A 21,334-nucleotide genomic window follows, 5' to 3' on the forward strand; every position below is an offset into this window, starting at 1 on the left:
AATATTTCACGAATCACTTTAACTTTCTCTTCAATGCTTAAAACTTTCCTTTTCATTGCCATGTTTCTGCTACTGCACTTCTCTGGGTTTAGGCAGGAACACTATAGGGTAAGTAGACAATGTGAGGTCCTGCTAGACGAGATTCTAGGAAAGGAATGCAGTTAACAACCTGCCGCGTCCTCATGCACTATTCACGCAGTCCCACCCCACACCCTTGTTTTCGCATAAAACCCACGCTCCTCTTGCAGCCCACGGTCGTATTCTTCCAAGACAGTCACGTCAGCAAGTAGAGAAAGTGAGGGTGGGCAGACACATCGAACTTTCCCACGATATCAGAGAAATTCAGGAATGAAAATGACGTTACATACGAGGTTGATGCATTTGTGCATGTCATACTAAGCAAGTTATAAAAACAGTTACTTTATGAGGAATTAGTTCGTACCATTGAATATTTGACGCAATAGACAAGGTGTCGCAGAAACCGATGTTGCTATAACCAAGTTTTACTGTATTTTAACGTATTAGTACAAGCGGCTGTAGTTGTTAAAAACATTAGATTTTGTGTTCATTGTATTATAACATGGAATGTATATATTAATATTCACAAAACATATTGTAATAGGGGTTTCTAATTGTATTGATATCCTTCTGAAAGGATAAGACTGATAGACTATAAGACTGAAACATGTCAAGGATAAAAGATTAAAAAGGACAAAAAACTCAGTCACATGGACAGAATTAAGTAACCTTTTATAATACTGTTAGTGTGATGGACCAGGATGAACCAAATCAAAATTAATGTATTATTTTGTTAGAAATGTCACCTTAAATTAAACTGTACTGCTCATGTAGAACAGAGGTTTAAACGATAATCGCTAAATTTAGTTTAGATACACAAATTACTTACAGTTAATTTTAAACTTCATCAATTGCGAAACTGATATATTACTTATAATAATCACTCTCATTCATAGATCTATAGCTTCAAACCTGTGCCAGAAGAATGAAATCGTACATTCTGAAATTTCATTAACTCATTGTCAGTACACTATTCCACTAAGACTATTTATCACATAAGATTATGTTAAAAATTCAACATTTTTCCTGATAGGTGACCTTGCATACTTAGGTGCCATATGAACATGACAATACAGCTTCAACAAAATCTAAAAAACTCAGATATTAACACCAAATTTAAATTTCTGTCATTAAGTTCTCACGTCATACCAATTCAAAGATACAGTATCATATCCCCTATGAAGGACAACTATACAGAATGACCATATTAACATACTATTAGCCAGTTTTAGCTGAGTCAGCTTCATGCAGGTTGAACTGTCCTCTACAGAACAGTGTCCATGTTTATCCTTCTGGATTTCTTCTCCAAGGAACTTCTGTGCAAGCAATACTAGTTTTGTCTTCCGAAAACGATCACCAGTTATATTGTAGATGACACTTGTGTCAATCACATATGGATGCATCATCTAGGAAATGAAATACAAACAGTTCACATGGCGGAAGAAACATAAGAGTTCAATTTGTTACAAAAATATTTATATTCTTTCATCTTCTATCTTTTGGTGAGGGGGAAGTTTTACTTTCCTGCCTAGCTTACAAATACAGACACATATGAAATTACTTACTTAGATACACAGCAATCTTCAGAGTAACAGAACTTACATGGCCAAGTTATATACAATATAGGACCATGCCACAGCTCACGCAATTAGTCACTGACTTCCCACTGTGGTGGCCTGGGTTCGATCCCATGTCTGGTCAAGTGGGATCTGCGGTGGACAAAGTGGTGCTGGGGCAGGTTTTCTCTGAGTACTTCAGTTTCCCCTGCTAATCTTCAATCCATCAATTGCTCCACAATCACCCTCACCTATCATCCAGGGCTGGTACAATAGGCCAGAAGTGACCGCAGTACAAGGGACTTAGTCCCACCCCACTAGCAATAAAAAATATATATAATATATAGTTATGAAGAAATTATTTTATTTTACTCTTTCACTGGTACATTTTTACATGCTACACCAGCTGCCACTCCTTGGTTTTCCTACATTATTAATGGTTTTTGTTGGAAATATGGATAGCACAAAATTTTTACAATTGCAGAATCTTCTATGATGTTTCCATAGGTAGAACTGCATATTGCTCAACCTAGTAGTATCAACCTAACACTAAAACTGGTCGATATGGAAGCCCAAGCATCAACACTATTATCACACTGCTTAGTAATACAGACATTTTCAGTGCAACATAACTACAGTAGCATGTAGCAATGAAAAGTTAACAAACAGAACCATACAATCTTGCACGCCGCTGCAATTTTAAGATGTGGGTACCTGCTGGTAATTTCCAGGCAAAGCAAGCATATGTCATTACTGATCTGATCAGTGGCTTATTGAGGGTTAGTTTAATGTTGGCGTTTAAACATTCTGTTTCTGCCTTGTCCACATGGTCGCCTTACACAGACCTGCCATGGACCGCACAGAAAACAGTGTCTCCATGGCTTCCCTGTTACAGTGTGTCTATTCTCCAACAATTCCCCTACTGATGCATGCTTATCTGTTGCCACAGGGAAGTGTTTACAGAGCTGTTATGTAGAAACGGGCATCTTCTTTGGTTCTGCTGTTCTGGTTTTCAGCAGACATGTCAAAAATATGTACAATATTTCACTTTTCACTACAACATTTGCTCAAAATATTTCTAGTTCTAATAAATACTTAGTGAATTATGTTTGGGAGGTGTGCTGGAACACATGTAGGGCTTCATGTAAAGTGGTTATTAAACCTGTGTGATCTAAACAAAAACTGATATGGCTTGTAAATTCTTCATAAAATTCTCACATATAGAATTTTGTGAAAACTGCCTAGAGCTTCACAAGTTTTCTCAAGTGTACAGACAGACAGACAGACAGACAGACTCAGCAAACTCAATAGGCAATCCACAGATTGGCAAACACTCCAAAACTGCATAAATAAAACACAAACTGGATAGTCTGTGCATGGATAATCAGAAATGTACAACACTTTTCTCAAAACATACACAACTGATATCTGTATGAAAGTAATAAAAGAGCTTACCTTGAGAGCTACCAAGTCAAAGTTGAGGGACTGGCCAACCAGAATTGCATCTGGAGGCAATAATGCTCTAATGTCTTTCTGCACATCTTCTAGCCTGACTTCAACATTAGCAAGTAGCTCCTTTGTAATTCCAGAAAACCGTGTAAGATAGTCTGTGATACGATTATAAGGCTTCACAAGAGTCTCGTACACAACCTGTCCCATTAGAATCATGCCAAATAATTGTACCATAAACCATCAGTAATAAAGAGGCCACAGTTTTTCTCATTCCACACACACACACCCTACATAAATGCGAAGAATAGAAAGTAAACATCACAGCTACTGACAAATTTAGTAAGGCTACATGTACAGGTAGGTAACCTGAGACAACAACTGCAATATTGTAAGATTTGAGGCTTTCACGGTGGTGACTATTAAGAAAGCAGTCTTCTGGGATTTGGCACCGTGTATATGTGGTGTTAACTGACATTTCGGAGGAATGTCAGTTAACACCACATACACACGGTGCCAAATCCCAGAAGACTGCTTTCTTAACTGCAATATTATTTGCTGCGCTACTGTGTTCGTAACTTACAATTAAATAATTAAACATTCGTGTCTTTTAAAGGCGTTTGATACACTTGCGATATGAGTGAACATTTGGGAAAGGGTACACAAAATACAACACAGACAATGACAGCCACATATGAAAATTTGTAGTCTTCCTAGAGGAACAGAATGAATGAGCTGTGAACTTTACACAGACCATTATTTTTTTCATCTCCAGATCTTTTTGAAGTGCTGCTGACTGTTACGGAACTGTCACAGCCAAATCTTACGAGGATTTGCTGGGGGCTCATGGGGTCAGCCAAGAGGAAACAAAAACAACCATCAAATTTTAATGCATGAATTGCAAAGTCAATCCATGTTTTTATGCTGCTGTGTGAACTGGGCACGTGCATAGGGGGACACACGCTAGTCCACATGCACTTCACATTCACCAAACCCTCTCTTTTTGGCACTTTGAGAAAAACAAAGGGCAAAAACATGGCACCATTCTACAAATATTATGTGAATAAAACAGTGGCTGCAGGACTCCAGAAAGGATAGTCTGTGTGAGTCTTAGTAGGGAGTAGACAGTTATCACAGATGTGTGTCGAAGCTGATGTGGAACAGTGAATGCAGTAACTCTCAATTTACTTCAGTACATCACAAAAGAAGAGGATCACACAGCGATGTTGCAGACAAGATAGAATTGACATCATGTTCACAAATGCTACTGATGGTGAGGCAGTAACTGTTCCAAAACATGCTAAATACTACAATATTTATCTTACAAATGTAACCTTCTAAATCACAGTTCTGCCACAACATTTCCAGAAATATAAGTGCTGCACATTTGCATTTATACATGCAACATTTTGTTTTATTTTAGGAATCAACTTTTTCAGAAAAACAACCCTTTTTAGTGAAATTACAATACTATGGAATTTGAAAATGTATTTCTTTCAAATACATTACAATATTTTAGCATAAATACTTCTAAAGGTATACTCGTACACAGTACTTTTAATGCCAGTCTACTAATAAAACCTCTAGTCTCCATTGCCACATACTGGGATTTCAATCTCAGAGAATGAAGATTAACAACATATTAATCAAATGAGGAGTAGCAGATTTTGCAGGACAGAAAACATAACATGAGTTATTAAATAATGCACTGAAAGATCTCATTTAAAAAGGAAACTGCTCATTTTCCAACGTGTCTGAGATGATGAATATGAGAAAATTTTGAAAATCTGTGGTGTGGTATCTGTAAAAAGATTGGCACTTACCTCCAACTGTTCATTAACAATAGACACTCTAGTGACCTCCAATTCTCCTGAAGTGGTACGACACATTTCACAGTCCAAACCAAACATTGGAGAACTGTGAGTTACCTCATGGTATAAGTCTTTTGTAAGTACAAAATCTGTGTACCTGTCAACATAAAATATCATAAATCATATTTAATTTTACAATGGGAATGAATTCCTGAATCGCGCTACACAATGAAACAACTCAGGGCCAGTACAGAATATAAAAAAGTGGACTGATGAGGGTATAAAATAATCATGCATCACTGATTATTTACTCTAGCATGGAAACAGATTTTGGCAAAGAGAAATATACCAAAAGCTGTAATAGAAACAAAAGAAGTGTAGTTCAATGAAGACTGGGAGTCTCAAAACTGAGCACATAAGATTGAAACAGTTTTTGTGACCCCAAGCCAACTAAAGAGATTATCATGCTGAGTACATTATTTTAGGCTGTAGTAAAGCTGGAGGTAGAGACTTAACATAAAATATGAGAAATAAATGACTAATGGTTTTATATGAATAGTATGTTAGTGACTTTAAGCCGTGGGTCCCGTGTCATAGCTTTATGGCATGTAAAAGAACCTCATACCTCCAAAGGAGGTCACTGAGCAAAATTGCGGACATTTGCCATCCGACAGCAGTCACTAATTCCTCCGGTAGAGGGGGGAAGCATTATAGATACCTCTCTGCCAGCAGAGCAGGTCTCGCTGGCTGGGCGGGACTGATGGTAAGCACCAATACCAGCAGGATATAGAGGCTGGTAGAAATCATAGAGGGAAGCACAATGGACCACTACAGGTCTAAGTGCATGGGGAAACCCACCCTCTCTAATAACTAACTAACTACTATATATTGAATTATATGAGTCTATCTGTATAATAGTTTTATTGTATTTACAATAATACTTATTGTCTTTTATATCATTTATTTTATTGCTTTATAATTTTGACACGTTCTAATTATTTACTTGAGCTCAACTTATACCTGAACTGTACTTATGATTGTATTGTACTTTTATGTTCTTCTGCTTATCTTGACATATTTTAATTAATATTTGACATGTTCTATATCCTATGGTTTGTAACCAGTTTTATTGGATCATCTGGAACTCAAAATAAATTACAATTACAATTGCCAAGAAATTATTTCTGAGGTAATTATTACATGCAGCAATAGATTTCTCCTCAGAAAATGTATGAAAGTAATTACTTAAATTAGGACAAAAAAAGGAGATACATGTTCATAAAATGGGAATGGCTCTAACAGGAAAGACTATGGAGAGCAGAGGGCACAGATTTACAGAAAGACAAACGTATCAAAGTGTTTTGTAAAAATGTATATATTGCCACAATTTGGTATCTAGACATGAGATTTGGATTGCCTTCTGGATCTTCTGGACTCTTATAACTTGTAACTACAATTAAATATAACACTACTGCTAATCCATACACTTAACAAATCACTATAACAAACAATAAGTCTTGGTCTGTTTTTGTCTTCCATAGGCATTGTGTGGTAACAGATCTCAACACTGAATACTCCTCTGCTTCCATGTTCACGTCCTTGTTGGGTGACGACTGTCTCACAACTTATGATGGAAACTATTCCAGTTGCCTCGATGGCTCTGGCTATAGCCTTGGCACAGATTGCATACAAACACCGCTTCCAACAGCTTTTCTTCTGTTGTCACAGGTCACTGCCTGGTGTTGGCTCACTTGTTGACTGAGCCGTTACCATGCAAGGGACAATGTTTAAGTAATCATGTCACAATATAGTGGCGTATTTGCTCCATGCAAGAAAGGTTCAGACACGCAGCCATTTCTTAGTAATACACATATGCAACAATGAAACAACTGGGTTATGCAAACCGTTTCTAGGCAATGCCTTGGTAAACACACAATTTGAGTCTATCAGTTATTTATTAAAAGTATAAAACTTTTGTGAAGAGCCAGGATAGCGTAGTCATTATAGCGATTGGCTATGGGCTGGATGACCAAGGGGTCAGAGTTCGAGTCCCAGTAGGGTCAAGGATTTTCACTTCTCTATGTCATCCAGACCAGCCCTGGGGTCCACCCAACCTCCTATCCAATGGGTACCAGGGGCTCTTTCCTTGGGGGGGTAAAGCAGCAGGGGCATGAAGGTGACCACTCACCTCCAACTAGTGTTGAGGTCAAGAAAATGTGGACATATACATCCACTCCCACATATGCCTTCATGGCACAGTGCTTAATTAGTTAACCACAGGGACAACTTTAATTTTTATAAAAATGCTGTGAGTGACTGACATATTTATATACTTTTGCATTCATTTCCCTAAAACCTTTAGAAAGCAAGAGGAAGAGGAAGAACAAACTGTATACAGTGCACACACTTGTACTTCAGAATTAGTAAGTGACCCAAGTAACTTTAAAATTATAATGCAATGATCTCTGACATGTTAGTGATACCAACCACAGAAACAAACTTGTAAAAATAAAACTGAAAGTCTAATGCTAGATGATTGTAGATATTTATTTCTAAAATTCAAACAAATGCCTAACTTTGTGGACTTCTTGCTGTAGGGAAGTTCTAAAGACATGCATTGGGTCTTGTTTTTCTAAATAAACCTCTATTGCTGGCAGCACTGATGTAGTGGAAAACATGGCGACAGCTTTTAAACCTACTTGTGTCACCTACTAATACATAAATATCTGTGTCCACAAGAGCAGTAATGAGTATGTACAGTGGAATACCCATTTCACATTCCTTGATTTAATTATTTTCCTTCATTTTATGTTAAATTTCAGTCATCTGAAGTCAATAATATCAGTGTTATACTTCTTCCACATAAGATTTTCCTTGTTTCAGTGTTCCAATCCACTGCTCCCCAAAGAAAACCTGAATGGAGTTTCACTGTAGTGGGTAAGTATGTCTACAAGAAATTAAAACCTGCTTTATTTATTCACTTACCATTATAAGCAATGATAGTTAGTTAGTTAGTTATTAGAGAGGGTGGTTTTCCCCATGCACTTAGACCTGTACTGGTTCATTGTGCTTCCCTCTATGATTTCTACAAGTCTCTATATCCTACCGGTATTGGTGCTTACCATCAGTCCTGCCCAGCCAGCAAGACCGGCTCTACTGGCTGAGAACTAGCTATAATGCTTGCCCCATCTACCGGAGGTATTAGTGACTGCTGTTGGGCGGGAAACGTCCGCAATTTTGGCTCAGTGACCTCCTTTGGATGTGTGAGGTTCTTTTATGTGCCGTAAAGCTACGACACGGGACCCACGGCTTAAAGTCCCTCCCGGAGGACTTGTTCCCTGAATTTTTCCGCCCTTAAAAATTCAACGACCTCCGCCGGGTATTTGAACCCGCGTACTACGAGTCATGAGGTGGGAATGTTACCTCTAGACTACGGAGGCTGCTTATAAGCAATGATACTTACATTATCATAACACAAAACTTTATAGGTGTGAAGTTCTACAAACACTAACAGATTGACTGACCAACTAACAAACTCACTCACTCAGTGACTGGCTGAATGGCTGACTAGCTAGTCAGATAACGAACTAACTAGCTCTTTCTTCTTTCCTTGGAAACAACTGTACCGGCCCCATATTATGTCCCTGCAGACTTCATGTGACATTGTGACAATAGTGTTTCCACAACTTACAAATACTGTCTTGACAACTTGTGCTGACTGCATGAGGCCTGATTTATATACTCTATTGGACCTAAGATGTATAATGTTTAGTTATCATGAATTTGTAATATGTGACATACTTGATATCAAGCCCTACAGGGAAAGGATTGGATCAATGAAATGAAAAGAAATATGTATGTAAATGAATGATTTAGTAATTTCATGTTAGTACTGCCAAAGCTTACAAGGGTCTCAAGAAAATACTTGTATACAAGCTGACACTTTATATAATATGAAAAATATGTTTACCTTGCACGAAGTTCTCCTTTCAGTGGCAGAGGATAGTTCTCTTCAATAAGCTGGGCAGCTGAGAGCAGCAGTTGTGTGCGGGAGTAGTGATCAGAAGCAGGCCGTGCTGCACGATGTGATGTCCATGATGAATCAGTGACAGGAAATATAGCACGCATCACCTTAAATAAATCTTCTTTGTGCTTCATTGCAACCTCTAAACTTTCAAACTCTAAGTAAAAGAAATGATTATGGATATAACAGAAGATCGCTCACTAACAAAAAACGCATTTTACATTTATTAATACAGGTTAATGTAAATTAACTAGTTACTGTAAAAAATATTTTTTACAGTAATAAATCATTAAGGTCATTACTGAATATTGTATTACATTATAAGAAATAAAAGGTAAAGTTGTCCCTGTGCTTAATTAACTAAACACCATGCCATGAAGACATACGGGGAAGTGAAGGTATAGTTCTAACTTTCCTGGCCTTGGAAACAGATTGAGGTATTTAGGCAGCTTCATGCTCTGACCTCCTTACCCTTGGGAAATGAGCCCTCGGTACTCACTGGATAGGAGGCTGGGTGAGCCCCACAGCCAGTTTGCATGGTGTGGAGAAAAGAAAACTCTCTTGCCCCTGCCAGCGATTGAAACTTGGCATTCCAGCCTCTAGCCCAGCATTATACTGACTAGGCTATCCTAGCTCCCTTTGTAACAAATGAGAGCCCCACTCCCCAAAAAAGAAAAAAGAACTGTCATAACCAAAATTTATTGCTACTGACAGATCCCCCCCACCCAACCCCATTTTATTTTCCCCAGGCCCTCTATATGTGAAAATGTGACACTGGTGTTTCTAAGTGAACTGGGAAGCAAGAAAAAAAAAAAGTGCAAATTATATTTATAATAATTTCTGTATCTGTCATTGAAAGTTTATTCTGATAAGAAGTATCACAGTGATATAAACTCACGATTCAGTAGCCTATGCTTCTGTGTTCCAGTTAGGGGAACTGCTGCCAGCTCTTCCACAAGGCTTCCATTATATACAGGAGGAGTTATAACCTCAACTCGGTCCTTGAAGATGTCCGTGATTGCAGGGAACTGACTCTCATGAGCTTGAAAATCATAAAGAGATAGTCCTTCTATCAGAAGGACTACTCTATGACTTACATGGTTATACTTCTCAAGTTGGCACCACCTGCAAATAATTCACTACATTACAACACAAATAACTTCAATGTGTTTCTTTTTTCTTTTTTTCAGCAATTCCAAATACAGTGAAATTTCCATTTAAGGTTTCTTTGGAGAGTAGTGAAGGTGACCACAGAGTATGAAACTTAATGCTAAGACAGAAAACTTTACTTTAAGGAATATTAAATGGGGGTTTACAGTATGATGGATGATATAATAATGGTAATTTCTTGCCAAAAAAATCATTCTATTTTGTAAAACACACTGTTTCAATTCCCAGCTATCCAGCAACCAACACCAAATACCTACACCAACAGAGATAAAAACACACAAACAAAACACCCTTGATTAACAAAACAAGAACAAGGAAAAACACAAAGAAATACCATTACACTGGGTTTGAATTCAAATCATGATAAGAAGGCATTCATTTCCATTTAATCAAGAACCTCAATTTTAAATACTAACCTTCCTAACAAGCGGCCTCCGTAGTCTAGGGGTAACGTTCCCACCTCATGACTCAAGGTACATGGGTTCAAACCCGGCGGAGGTCGTGGAATTTTTAAGGGTGGAAAAATTCAGGGAACAAGTACTCCAGGAGGGACTTTAAGCCGTGGGTCCCGTGTCATAGCTTAATGGCACGGAGAAGAACCTCATGTCTCAAGCAGACCACTGAGCCAAATTTGTAAGGACATTTCCTGCCCAACAATAGTCTCTAACGCCTCTGGTAGATGGGGGAAGCACCTAGATACCGCTGAGCCAGTAGAGGCTGAACTCGCTGGCTGAGTCGGGACTGATGGCATGCACCAATACCGGTAGGGTATAGAGACTGGTAGAATATCACAGGGGGACGTACAATAGACCACTGGTGGGGGTGCATGGGGAAACCCACCCCCTCCAACAATAATAATAATAATAATAATAATAACCTTCCTAACAAGTTTTACAAACACGCAATGTACAAACTTACATACTGAGAAAATGTACTTGATGATGGTCCATTAATGACCAAAACATGTTGTTGCACTTCCAAAGGTGAGGTAATCAAAATAAACCCTCAGAAGTGGACGATTTAAATGCAAAAGAATTTGTGCTAATATCTGAGACTGAAAGAAGCATTTTAAACAAAAAGATTAATAAGAGTTCTATTCTTTAAAATTTAAATAAGTTTATAGCATTTTGATATAACAGGACATTGTATTCCCATAAGGCAAACTAAAATTACATTTAACAAGAAATGGTAATCCCTTTTGGCTGCTAAAGGTTAAATAGTTAGCTATCACATACTGATACTGACAAGGAAAGCAAGCATAATGCAGGTGAATAAAGGATAGGGTTGCTTGTGCCTACCATACAAGAGCCCATATTAAGCTATGAATATGCTGTTGTGGGGCACATGTATTATGGTTTTATCTTCCAGTACTATCAGGTGGTAAACACTAATATAAATATAAAGGTGGTCTAGTGGTCAGAGTTCCTGGCTACAGATCCAGAGGTCCGGGTTCGATTCCCGACACTACAAGATTTTCTGAGTAGTGGGTCTGGAACAGGGTCCACACAGCCTCATGAGGATAACTGAGGAGGTATTTCAAGGAAATAGCAGCTCTTGTCTAGAAAACCGAAATTAACGGCAGAGGGGATTCGTTGCACTGACCACGCAACGTGCTCTATCCACTAAAGTTGGCACTAACTTCGTCAACAAATGGCAGTCGCTCGGTCGGTATAGTTTACTTGCGGACTAAAGCCACAGAGTTTCTTCTTTGTTTGAGCCAAAAGTTACTGTGCACCTACACGACAGATGATCAAAACTGCCTTACTCTTAGGATCAGTGTTCATAAACCGGCACAGCAGACAGGTGTCTTGTATAGAATTGCATGTAAAGCATGGAAGAAGCATTTGCACCTGCATCCCTACAAGAAAATATCAGCATACGAATTCAGAGAAAGGGACAACATCCCGAATGTTGAATACTGCGGATGGCTTAGAGATGTAATTACTGCCAATGGAGAGGATATTCTGGATGTCATATTTTTTACCAATAAGGTATGTTTCCATTTATCTGGTTATGTCAACAGCCAGTCAACAGTCATGTTTGGCAGTGACCAAATCAAGGATACCTAATTATATGTTCAGAAGGTTCGTGTGTGGTGTGCCATATTATGAAATCTGACGCTCAGCCCCATATCCTTTGTTGACACTATCAACTCAGAGCATTATTGTGAAGTGATTCATTGTCCCTTCACTGGACATTTAAATGAAGATGAAATTGCCTGCATCTACTTCCAACAGGACAGTGCCTACTGCACACACAACTTTGGTTTCATGATGCTACCACACACTGTGTTCAGGGACAGACTAATTTCAAAGGACAATCCTCACACTCTCCTCACTGTTAGGTACACAACGAATTTTGGACTCAGCCTGTATAATTATCATACAGTATTTTATCGTAAACACATCAAATTACCAGGGCGCATATATGGACAGAATTAACGGAAATGGCATTGTATTAGACATATATCTGGTGATTAATTAGGTTAGTTTATTGGTTTCAGGTCGGACACTTGGATACAATATTACCTAACCACTTTATATGGACATCTAGGTAAACATTTCTAAGATCTATCAAATCTATATAAGCCATGCAAGATTTGAGATTCTCACAGTAATGATTATGAAGTTTAATGTCCTCTGGAATATAATGCCGTCACATTCCAGAAGAAAGTAAAACTTCCTACATAAACTAATTTTCATTGCACAGTAAATACAAACTACACTTCACACACTAAACACATACTCACATAACATCAACAATATACAAAAATAAAAGACTGTTCTCTTGTTGTCACTACCAGCCAAAACCTGCTGCTACATGATACTACAATATTTAAGATCCCCCAATATTAAATCAGAAATCTTGTACCATTAGCAAAATATATTTTTCATTACTCACCTTGATGGCTGATATGGTGAATGATGCCCAAGCATTGAATACATCAACAAATGTTGAACATCACTCAGGAACAGAGGTGTACGTTCTTCTTCCTTCACTGTGAGTGATGCACAATTACCCATTCCCTTTAATCGAAATCGAGGTATATACTACAAAAATAAAAGACAGTCAAAACTGACATCAATGTTTCACATAATGGAACTCATCAGAACGCTATCTCATGACTGAAAACATGCCTTTAAGTGCTTCTTCCTTTCTTGAAGTTGACGTTTAAGTTGTGCATACTCTTCACCACTGAGCTGAATTTTCCCACTCTTTCCTCTCATGGCATGATCAGAAAATCCTGGAGGGAAATTATTTTGATTGGATAGAACAAGCTCAGCATCAAACCGTGGCTCTGAAGATTCTGCTGGAAGGTCGCACACATATTTATCTCTCTCGTGCATAGTTCTGTCTCCTGAAACCTGCCAACATAATATAAAAGTGTAGTAGTTAGTTAGTTAGTTAGTTATTGGAGAGGGTAGGTTTCCCCATGCACTGCAACCAGTGGTCCATTGTGCTTCCCTCTATGATATTCTACCAGTCTCTATACCCTACTGATATTGGTGCATGCCATCAGTCCCGACCAAGCCAGCATGTTCGGCCTATACTGGCTTGGCGGTATCAATAATGCTTCCCCCATCTCTCAGAGGCGTTAGAGACTATTGTTGGGCGGGAAATGTCCTTGAATTTAGCTCAGTGACCTCCTTTGGAGATATGAGGTTCTTTTACGTGCCGTAAAGCTACGACACGGGACNTGTAGTAACATTAAACTGTGTTCCATGTAACATTTTCAGAGGTTCTACACACTTCCTTAAAATCACTCTCAACATGGGGTCTAGCACACCGCTTGCAATGATGGAAGCATCACATGTCATGGTGTTCTGAGCTGTTCTCACGCACTGCAAGCTCTAACATTTGTTTCTATTGAATGTAAGCAGAGCATTTTATATTTGGCTCCTCTAGCCTTGCTGATAGAGATGCGGAATTTCATATGATATAATGGGCAACTGTTGCCAGAAGCTTTTCCTTTACTAATACAATCAGATTTCTCAATCTGACCATCATGCTACTCTTCTTTGTGCTTCTATCTACAGAAGAAGAGAGGAGCCTTTTGTGCTTAGCTGCAATGCTCATGCTGATCATATCACAGCGTTTAGCATAACAGCAAACAGGAGGAGGCAATATTTTCTAGTCCTCATACATGTATAGAGTGCAATCACATTCTATGTGAGGGATACATTCCTCGATGGATGGAGGTGCAGCAATTGTGGTCTCAGCTGTTTCCCTTTGGCAGTGTTCTCTTTGAAGACTGTCGTCAAGTCATGTAGCACCTCTGTGTACTCTCCGTACAGGGCACTATATAGCTGCTTTCCTTTCTGAAATTCGTAGAAATTGTTCCCAATGTCGGCCATGTTTTGGATGATTACAGTCCATTTTGGACTTTCGCTGCCTTAAGCAGGGGTACATCCCACTAGGTGGGCAATGGTGGTGTGTATCCCACGTACACGTTCCATGAAAGCATTGGCATCAAGATGCTGCTGTATGGTGTTTTCATATTCCAACTCTGGAGATTCAATTAGGTTTGACCATAGCTTCTGAAATTCTGGGGTAGGTACATCAGCCATGATCTGCACAGGCCCATAGCCAGGTCATGGACTTCACTCACACTGGTTGCATCAAACAGGAGAATGCCATGAATTCACTACATAAAGCTTACTATGGTAACTCCAATGTTCACTTTCCTCACTAACTCTCACTAACTCACTGATTCACTCCTTCTCCACTGCTTACTGTCCCTACTTCCCTCACTTTATTAACTGTATGGGTGCTCTACCTATGTAGCCTTGGGGCAGACCCAGTGGGAAACACAGTTTCCAACAGTTCTCTACTGTGGCATCACATGTTCATTGCTGTGGAAATGTATTTATTGGCCATTCCCTAGCGATGGACGACTCTTCTGGCTCCATTATTCCAGTCTTTCAGCTGCCATGTCACAATACTGTGAACGCAAACAATGTTGTCCAGGCTGGCTCTAGGGCCCACCAAGCCTCCTATTCAATGGGTACTAGGGTTCTTTCTCTGGGGATAAATTTGCTGGATGGTGCATCTGACCAATCACCTCATCTAATGACAAGGTCAATAATGGTGGAGCTGTATCTCCACTCCCCCATACAACTTCATGGCATGGTGTTTAATTAATTGAGCACAGGGACAACTTTACCTTGTACGATGTACTGTGTAACACAGACATAAACAAAATTCACGTGACAGTGGCGGTGACTTAAATATAACATAGGACAATGACGTCATTACATGTCAAAATAAGTTCTATCACCTCTTCTCCGACTTGCTTGGGGTAAAATTCTGCCATCACTTCCATACTGACTCACTCCTCCTGTGTCAGCATTACAGTCTTGCACAGAATAGAGCATACTTTGTAAAGCAGAAAGATAACTAATGCAAGTGGCAGGAGTTAAAAACGGAGACACAGTGGCGTGCCGTGCATGGAAGCAAGGGAAGCATTGCTTCCGTAGTTAAGAAACGAAAAGAAAAGAAGTCATATATAAATAATTCAATTTGAATCATAAGGATTTGAGTATTGTCATTTAGCACGTGTTCCTGCTCAGGGCCACATGCCTCCTCCTTCTCCCTTCCCTTGCTTGGTGGGATGGACAAAATTTCCTTCGTTATTCTCCAGTAAAGTTTATCGCACATGAACTGGGCAAGGAAGTGACTATTTGCGGGCTAATGCCTGTGATATGGAAGTGAAGACCTGTGTTCTTTCAATGGTTATGAGAAAATTAACTGTTTATGTGTGATTTCAGTCTTGTTGCGTGTTATAGGTAACCTTTAGTTTTATTAAAATATTGTAAGTGTATATTTAGATGGCGTAAGATTGTATTTGTGATCATATTTTGACACATCAGAAAGAAGCTATCTGCATTTAAGGGAAGCAAATCTCTTACTGCGATACACGGGCAGGGGCGTGATTAGACTACACACACAGGCAACAGCTAAAATGAATGCTGGCAGACAACGTGACTGCGACTGTGCAATTGAAAGCCTTTTAAAACGGAGGTTTAATAGCAGGGACTTTTCTGAAAAGAAAATAATTATAGAAAGAGGACGACTGACATGAGAGGTGCCAGAACTTAAAGCACAAACCAAATTTCATTTTGAATAGTATTCTAAAACAGAGTGGCTATCCGGTTGCCGTAATATAGGAAAATTGTTTTGTTGGCCATGCCTATTGTTTCTCATGGAAAAAATGTATGGAACAAGACTGGGTTTGGTGATACCAACAAACTTCATAAAGCATTGAAATGACATGAGAACTCTCAGACTCACATTATTTCAACAGTGCAATTTGTTATGTTCGGGAAATCTCGAATTGACTGTCAACTTGACACGCAAAAGCACCTGACGATACTACATAGAGAAATAATAAAAAGCTTGATTGATATCATCTGCCATTTAGGAAAGTGGCAACTTGGCCTTTGTGGTCATGACGAAAGCGTGGATTCTATCGACCAAGGTAATTATGTGGAATTACTTCACTTGTTGAGGAAATATGGTCATAAACTCAATGTTCACCTTGAGAACAGTATGGTATTTACAGGTTTATCGAACAGAATACAAAAGGACCTTACTGACTCAATAAGTGACGTAAATTTTGGTGAGTTGATTGCTATCAGTTAGATTATTAGGTACCACTGCTTCCCTTACCTAAAATAGTACCGCACGCCACTGTGGAGACATATATACTGGTAATACCAATAATGTTAGTCTCTCCCTTATCAGTATGACCTGTATCTAACTTTGGTATTGCAATGTGTTAGACAGATGAAGCTGACATAGCTAATTTAAAACATTCACAGCACAATGAGGCAATTTGATTTCTTATATTCTGGTCCGTCACCAGTCACACTAGAAGGAACTGTTTAACTTTTCATGAGAATGATGTAATTTACAGAATTTGCTTTTTTAATTGTTAATGATTTCATAAAGGACTCTGTATTGTCAACCTGTGTGCCTGAACATTTAATCACCAATGCACATGTTAAAGTCTCATGCATAATATAGTATCGCATACCGCTGTAGTTTCATTGTTCTTCTTAAGACGTTTCCTGCTATGTTCTTCTTGAGGTACTTCTGCAAGAGTATTATTATCAGCATTAGAACATTCAAAGTCCTTCCTATTTTGGTGCATCACAGCTTCGGCCTGAAATCACAGAAAAAAAGATTTAAAATTCTACTCATTTATGACAAATTATTATGTATATAAAAAAAACTAAAACTCCGTGGCCTGTAGTCCGCAAGCGAACTATACCGGCCAAGCTACCACCGCATGTCAGTGAAGTTAGTGCCAACTTTAGCAGATAGAGGGTGTCATGTGGTCAGCACAATGGATCCCGATGGCTGTTAATCTCGGTTTTCTAGACTGGAGCCACTATTTCCTTGCAATAGCTCCTCAATTTTCTCCATGAGGCCGAGTGGACCCCGTTCTAGACTCACTACTTCTCAGAAAATCTGGTAGCACCGGGAATCGAACCCGGGACCTCTGGATCTGTAGCCAGGAACTCTGACCACTAGACAACAGAGGTGGGTATATACATTTTATTACAGCAAAAAGTTCAGAAAATACCTGGATATTTAAAACTGTGAGTAGGGTAAGTAAATAATGTGCAAGAAGAGTTTCTCACTAACCTCTCTGTCCTTATCATTTAATTTTGCCACTTCCAAATAGGCTGCCAATTTCTTCTTTCTCTTTTCTACTCGCTGCAACTGCTTTGACGTAAGTGGCTTCATCTTTGTATTTGAGGATGCTGTCGCACCTTCCAACAGCCACAAAAATTACAGTCAGAATTTCTTTATTATATATCAGTTCAAAAAGAAGTAGATAAACTTTTTCTATAAAGTGAAGTTAATATTTGGATTTATTTCACACATTTCATTCATCAGTTTATTGAAACCAGATTTTAAATAAAAACTGTACAGGGTTAACAGGTAAAGGTAAACTATGTTGGATATGAGGTTCTCACTGCAGTGATTACGATGATTACCCTTCTGGGCTGTAATGCAATGTACTATGGTAGAAGTCCACGGATGTTTCAAAAGAAATGTACTGTGTCTGTCTTCAGGGTTGAAGAGTAAGCCATCTTGCCATTTGCTTCTTGCTGGTTTCTTGTTTGTCTTAATCTTTGACCCTAAACATGGAAGAAACACATTCTTTTGAAACACTAGTGGACTTCTACCTAGGTATATGGCATTACCACTCTACAGACTGTACTCTTCAGGTAAAGGTAAAGTTACACCATGAAGACATACAAGATGAATTAAGTTTATCACACATCTCTATTTATGCAGATTCAGGCTGGGAACCTATGAGAAACAGGTACAAAACATTTTATACATGTTGATGATAAGGGGTTAGATACAGTTGGATGTGTCAACTAATTAAAAGCAACTCTGTAACAGACATTACAGCTGACACCATTTTAATGATGTATATAATGTTATGATTGACATAACTGACTCCAGTGAACCGTCTTTGAGAAGTTAACAAACAACCATTCAGCCATACAAGAAATTCCTTGCCTTTTATGGAATTGACCACTGGACTCCATCCTGAGAGAGATAAATCTGGTCCACGCACCCATCCTATTTCTTTAAGCTCTCTCTAAACGCTATCCTCCCATCTAAACTCAGGTCTTCAAAGTGGTCTCTTCCCTTCCAGTTTTCTGGCAAAATTCTGAAGCCATTTCTTACGTCTCCCATTGATGCTACATGCCCACCCATCTCACCTTTAAAAAGTTCCTCATCACACATCTGTTTCCAGCTTCCTATCACAATAACTTAATTAGCAATAAGAGTTAAAAGGACAATGGGGAAATATTACAAGAGATACAATGTGTTTAACCAAGCCTTGACAAAGGCCGCGTCACAGCTCAAGTGGTTAGTCACTGGCTTCCCACCACAGTGGCCCGGGTTCGACCCTGGGTCTGCTCAAGTGCGATTTGCGGTGGACAAAGTGGTGCTGGGGCGAGTTTTCTCTGAGTACTTCGGTTTCCCGGGGCAGGCTACAATAGGCCAATCAGTGGCCGCTGTCCCGAGTGGACCCAGTTGGACTCCACACCCCACTTAATGAAATAAGAAAGCCTTCAGAAATAAAAGCAGTTGATAAATTACTGAAAAATAAGAGAAGGTGCTAAATGCATGTATTTTACTCTACTGATGAATTTGTTGAGCATGAAAGGGGCTCAAAAGTTAAGAGTTAATAAATGGTCTGTGTGCATGAATTATGTATTATTAAGACTTGCTTGTTGTAAGTGTAGTAGTATGTATCATGTGTGTTTTTCTTATGAATTTTAATATTTTATAATGTAACTGTTTTAATGCTACTGCTTGCCAGTGTGTTTGTGGACTGGCAAGGCGTGAATTTGACAGTGGTTTTCCCATGACTCATGTGTGTTGTCCTGACAACTTGAGCTATCTGTGAGAGGCCTGATTATATATTTTATTGGACAAAGGACGAATGATGTGTAGTCATTATGAATTTGTAATATGTGATATGTTTTATATCCAGCCCTACGGGGAGATGATTGGATCCATGAAGTGAAAATAAATATAAATGTCATTGCAGTTATAATATATGTCAATTGGACTGAAATTATGTAACAGTTTAAAAATATTATTTTAGGAATAAATACCATAGCACGGATGGAATTTAAAATCCCTCAAGTAGTCATACCTTACTTTAACACAATCTTCCAGTGCTGCACTTTGAACATCCTCTCTCTTATGAATATGCTTGGTCTTTCATCAAGTGTACGTATCTCACATATAGCATGTTACCGAAAATTCTTCCTTTTGCACTATATACAAGTCCTCTGTCAGTCCATGCTTTTCAAAGCAAATGAAGTCTATCGTATGTATCTTATGCTACAACAGCAGTCTAGTCACATGAATGGTCATAAGCTTGACCACCAAGTTTAAGCCGCATATATTTTCTATGACTGGCTTTGCCTTAACCTATACTGCGAATATGTTCATTCTCATAATTTTTTATGACTTCTGCTTGTCGCCTGCGCAGTTTTGTTATATAATCGTATACATACTGAAGGTTGAAAGCCATGTGCAAACAGCGGACAGGTGTCCGCCTCGAGAAATTTCCAATGCTCAAACGCTCACTTCTGAACAGGGAGCTGATTCTTATAAATGTTCTGAAGGCCTTGGCATCAGCCATTTCTATGTGCTGTCTCAATTATGAAATAAAAATAATAATTATATTCCTGGATATGCAAGTAGGTTATGTTGCTCAGTAACACTTCCCACCAATTGTTACAATTTGACCAGTTACGTGCACGCAAAATTAACAAGTTAATATACTTACAATATAAAACTATTGGGACACCGCTTCCTTTGTGCGTCGCGTTTTCCCAAACGCAGCTTTAATAACCAAAATATTCAATTCTTGGAATATAGAACGTTTAAAACCACCATCAAAGAAAGGAAAACATGCCATCAAATAATTTCAGAGCCATCTAGCAGCAAGGTGCGTAACTAGCGGTAACCAGCCTAAGCAAACAGGTTCGGCAGCGGGTCGGCAGGGTTCACTCCAGTCACTCAATGTTCTGTGCTCTCTGAATTCATTGACATACGCTGGCACCAGTGGTCCCATGGTCATGATCGGTCGTTCAATGGGCTGATTCTCGCATTGTTGTTCGAATTGTGCTTGTCCTTTTATAGGTTGCAGTGTCTCAAATTGTCAACATCAGCTATTTCAAATAGTCCTGCTGGGCATATAACTTTAAGATCATGTGATTACACTGCACTTGTCATCTTTGCAAGGACTGGGCCTTTCGGCCTGTCCTGAGCCCAGGGTTAGTCGAATTGGTCCCTCCATCTCTCTGATGGTTGGCCTCTCTCCCTTTCTCCCTTCTTCCTTCTGGGTGGTAACCAAATAGCTTCCAAGGAATTCCGTCAGTTAACATTCTTAAGATGTGTTCATATTACTTGTACTAATGTTGACATTCATTTCATTTCCTCTTTTTTTTTTATACACAGTTTTTAGTTCCTGTCTAATATCTCCATTATTTGGTCCTATTCTGTTGGGTCCCCTTCGTCCAGCAATTGAGGCTAGCTCTTTCTAAGGGACCCAACAGAATAGGTGTTTTTCCCTCACCTGAGGATGGAAACAGACCAAGATTCCGAAACGTCTGCGCCGTATTGTTCCTGCATCATGAGAACATGCCCACCCACACATCCCTGAAAACCACAGAGTTTGTAACTAACAACAACAA

At 39.0% G+C, this 21,334-nt stretch overlaps 1 protein-coding gene across 6 annotated transcripts in view; it reads right to left on the minus strand.

The window, feature by feature from the left end:
* Positions 1-20,554, minus strand: part of LOC111863692 (RNA exonuclease 5) — a 28,056-nt gene extending 7,502 nt beyond the window's left edge. For 4 of the 6 annotated variants that reach the window (XM_023850224.2, XM_023850227.2, XM_023850226.2 and 1 more), the window contains exons 1-10: positions 20,425-20,554; positions 17,739-17,866; positions 17,125-17,253; positions 13,226-13,453; positions 12,990-13,138; positions 9,817-10,043; positions 8,865-9,075; positions 4,907-5,051; positions 3,090-3,284; positions 1,295-1,484 (exon numbers count right to left, since the gene is read on the minus strand). In XM_023850224.2, coding sequence (XP_023705992.1) covers positions 1,295-1,484; positions 3,090-3,284; positions 4,907-5,051; positions 8,865-9,075; positions 9,817-10,043; positions 12,990-13,138; positions 13,226-13,453; positions 17,125-17,253; positions 17,739-17,840 — 1,576 coding nt within the window. In that variant the 5' untranslated portion in view covers positions 17,841-17,866; positions 20,425-20,554. Of the gene's footprint in view, positions 1-1,294; positions 1,485-3,089; positions 3,285-4,906; positions 5,052-8,864; positions 9,076-9,816; positions 10,044-12,989; positions 13,139-13,225; positions 13,454-17,124; positions 17,254-17,738; positions 17,867-18,094; positions 18,210-18,956; positions 18,993-20,424 lie in introns of those variants that run through there. The other 2 variants (XM_033751161.1, XM_023850225.2) reach the window with 2 other exon arrangements.
* Between the last annotated feature and the right edge of the window lie 780 nt (positions 20,555-21,334).

Source organism: Cryptotermes secundus, unplaced genomic scaffold, assembly GCF_002891405.2.
Source record: "Cryptotermes secundus unplaced genomic scaffold, Csec_1.0 scaffold369, whole genome shotgun sequence".
Classification (NCBI taxonomy): Eukaryota; Metazoa; Arthropoda; class Insecta; order Blattodea; family Kalotermitidae; genus Cryptotermes; species Cryptotermes secundus.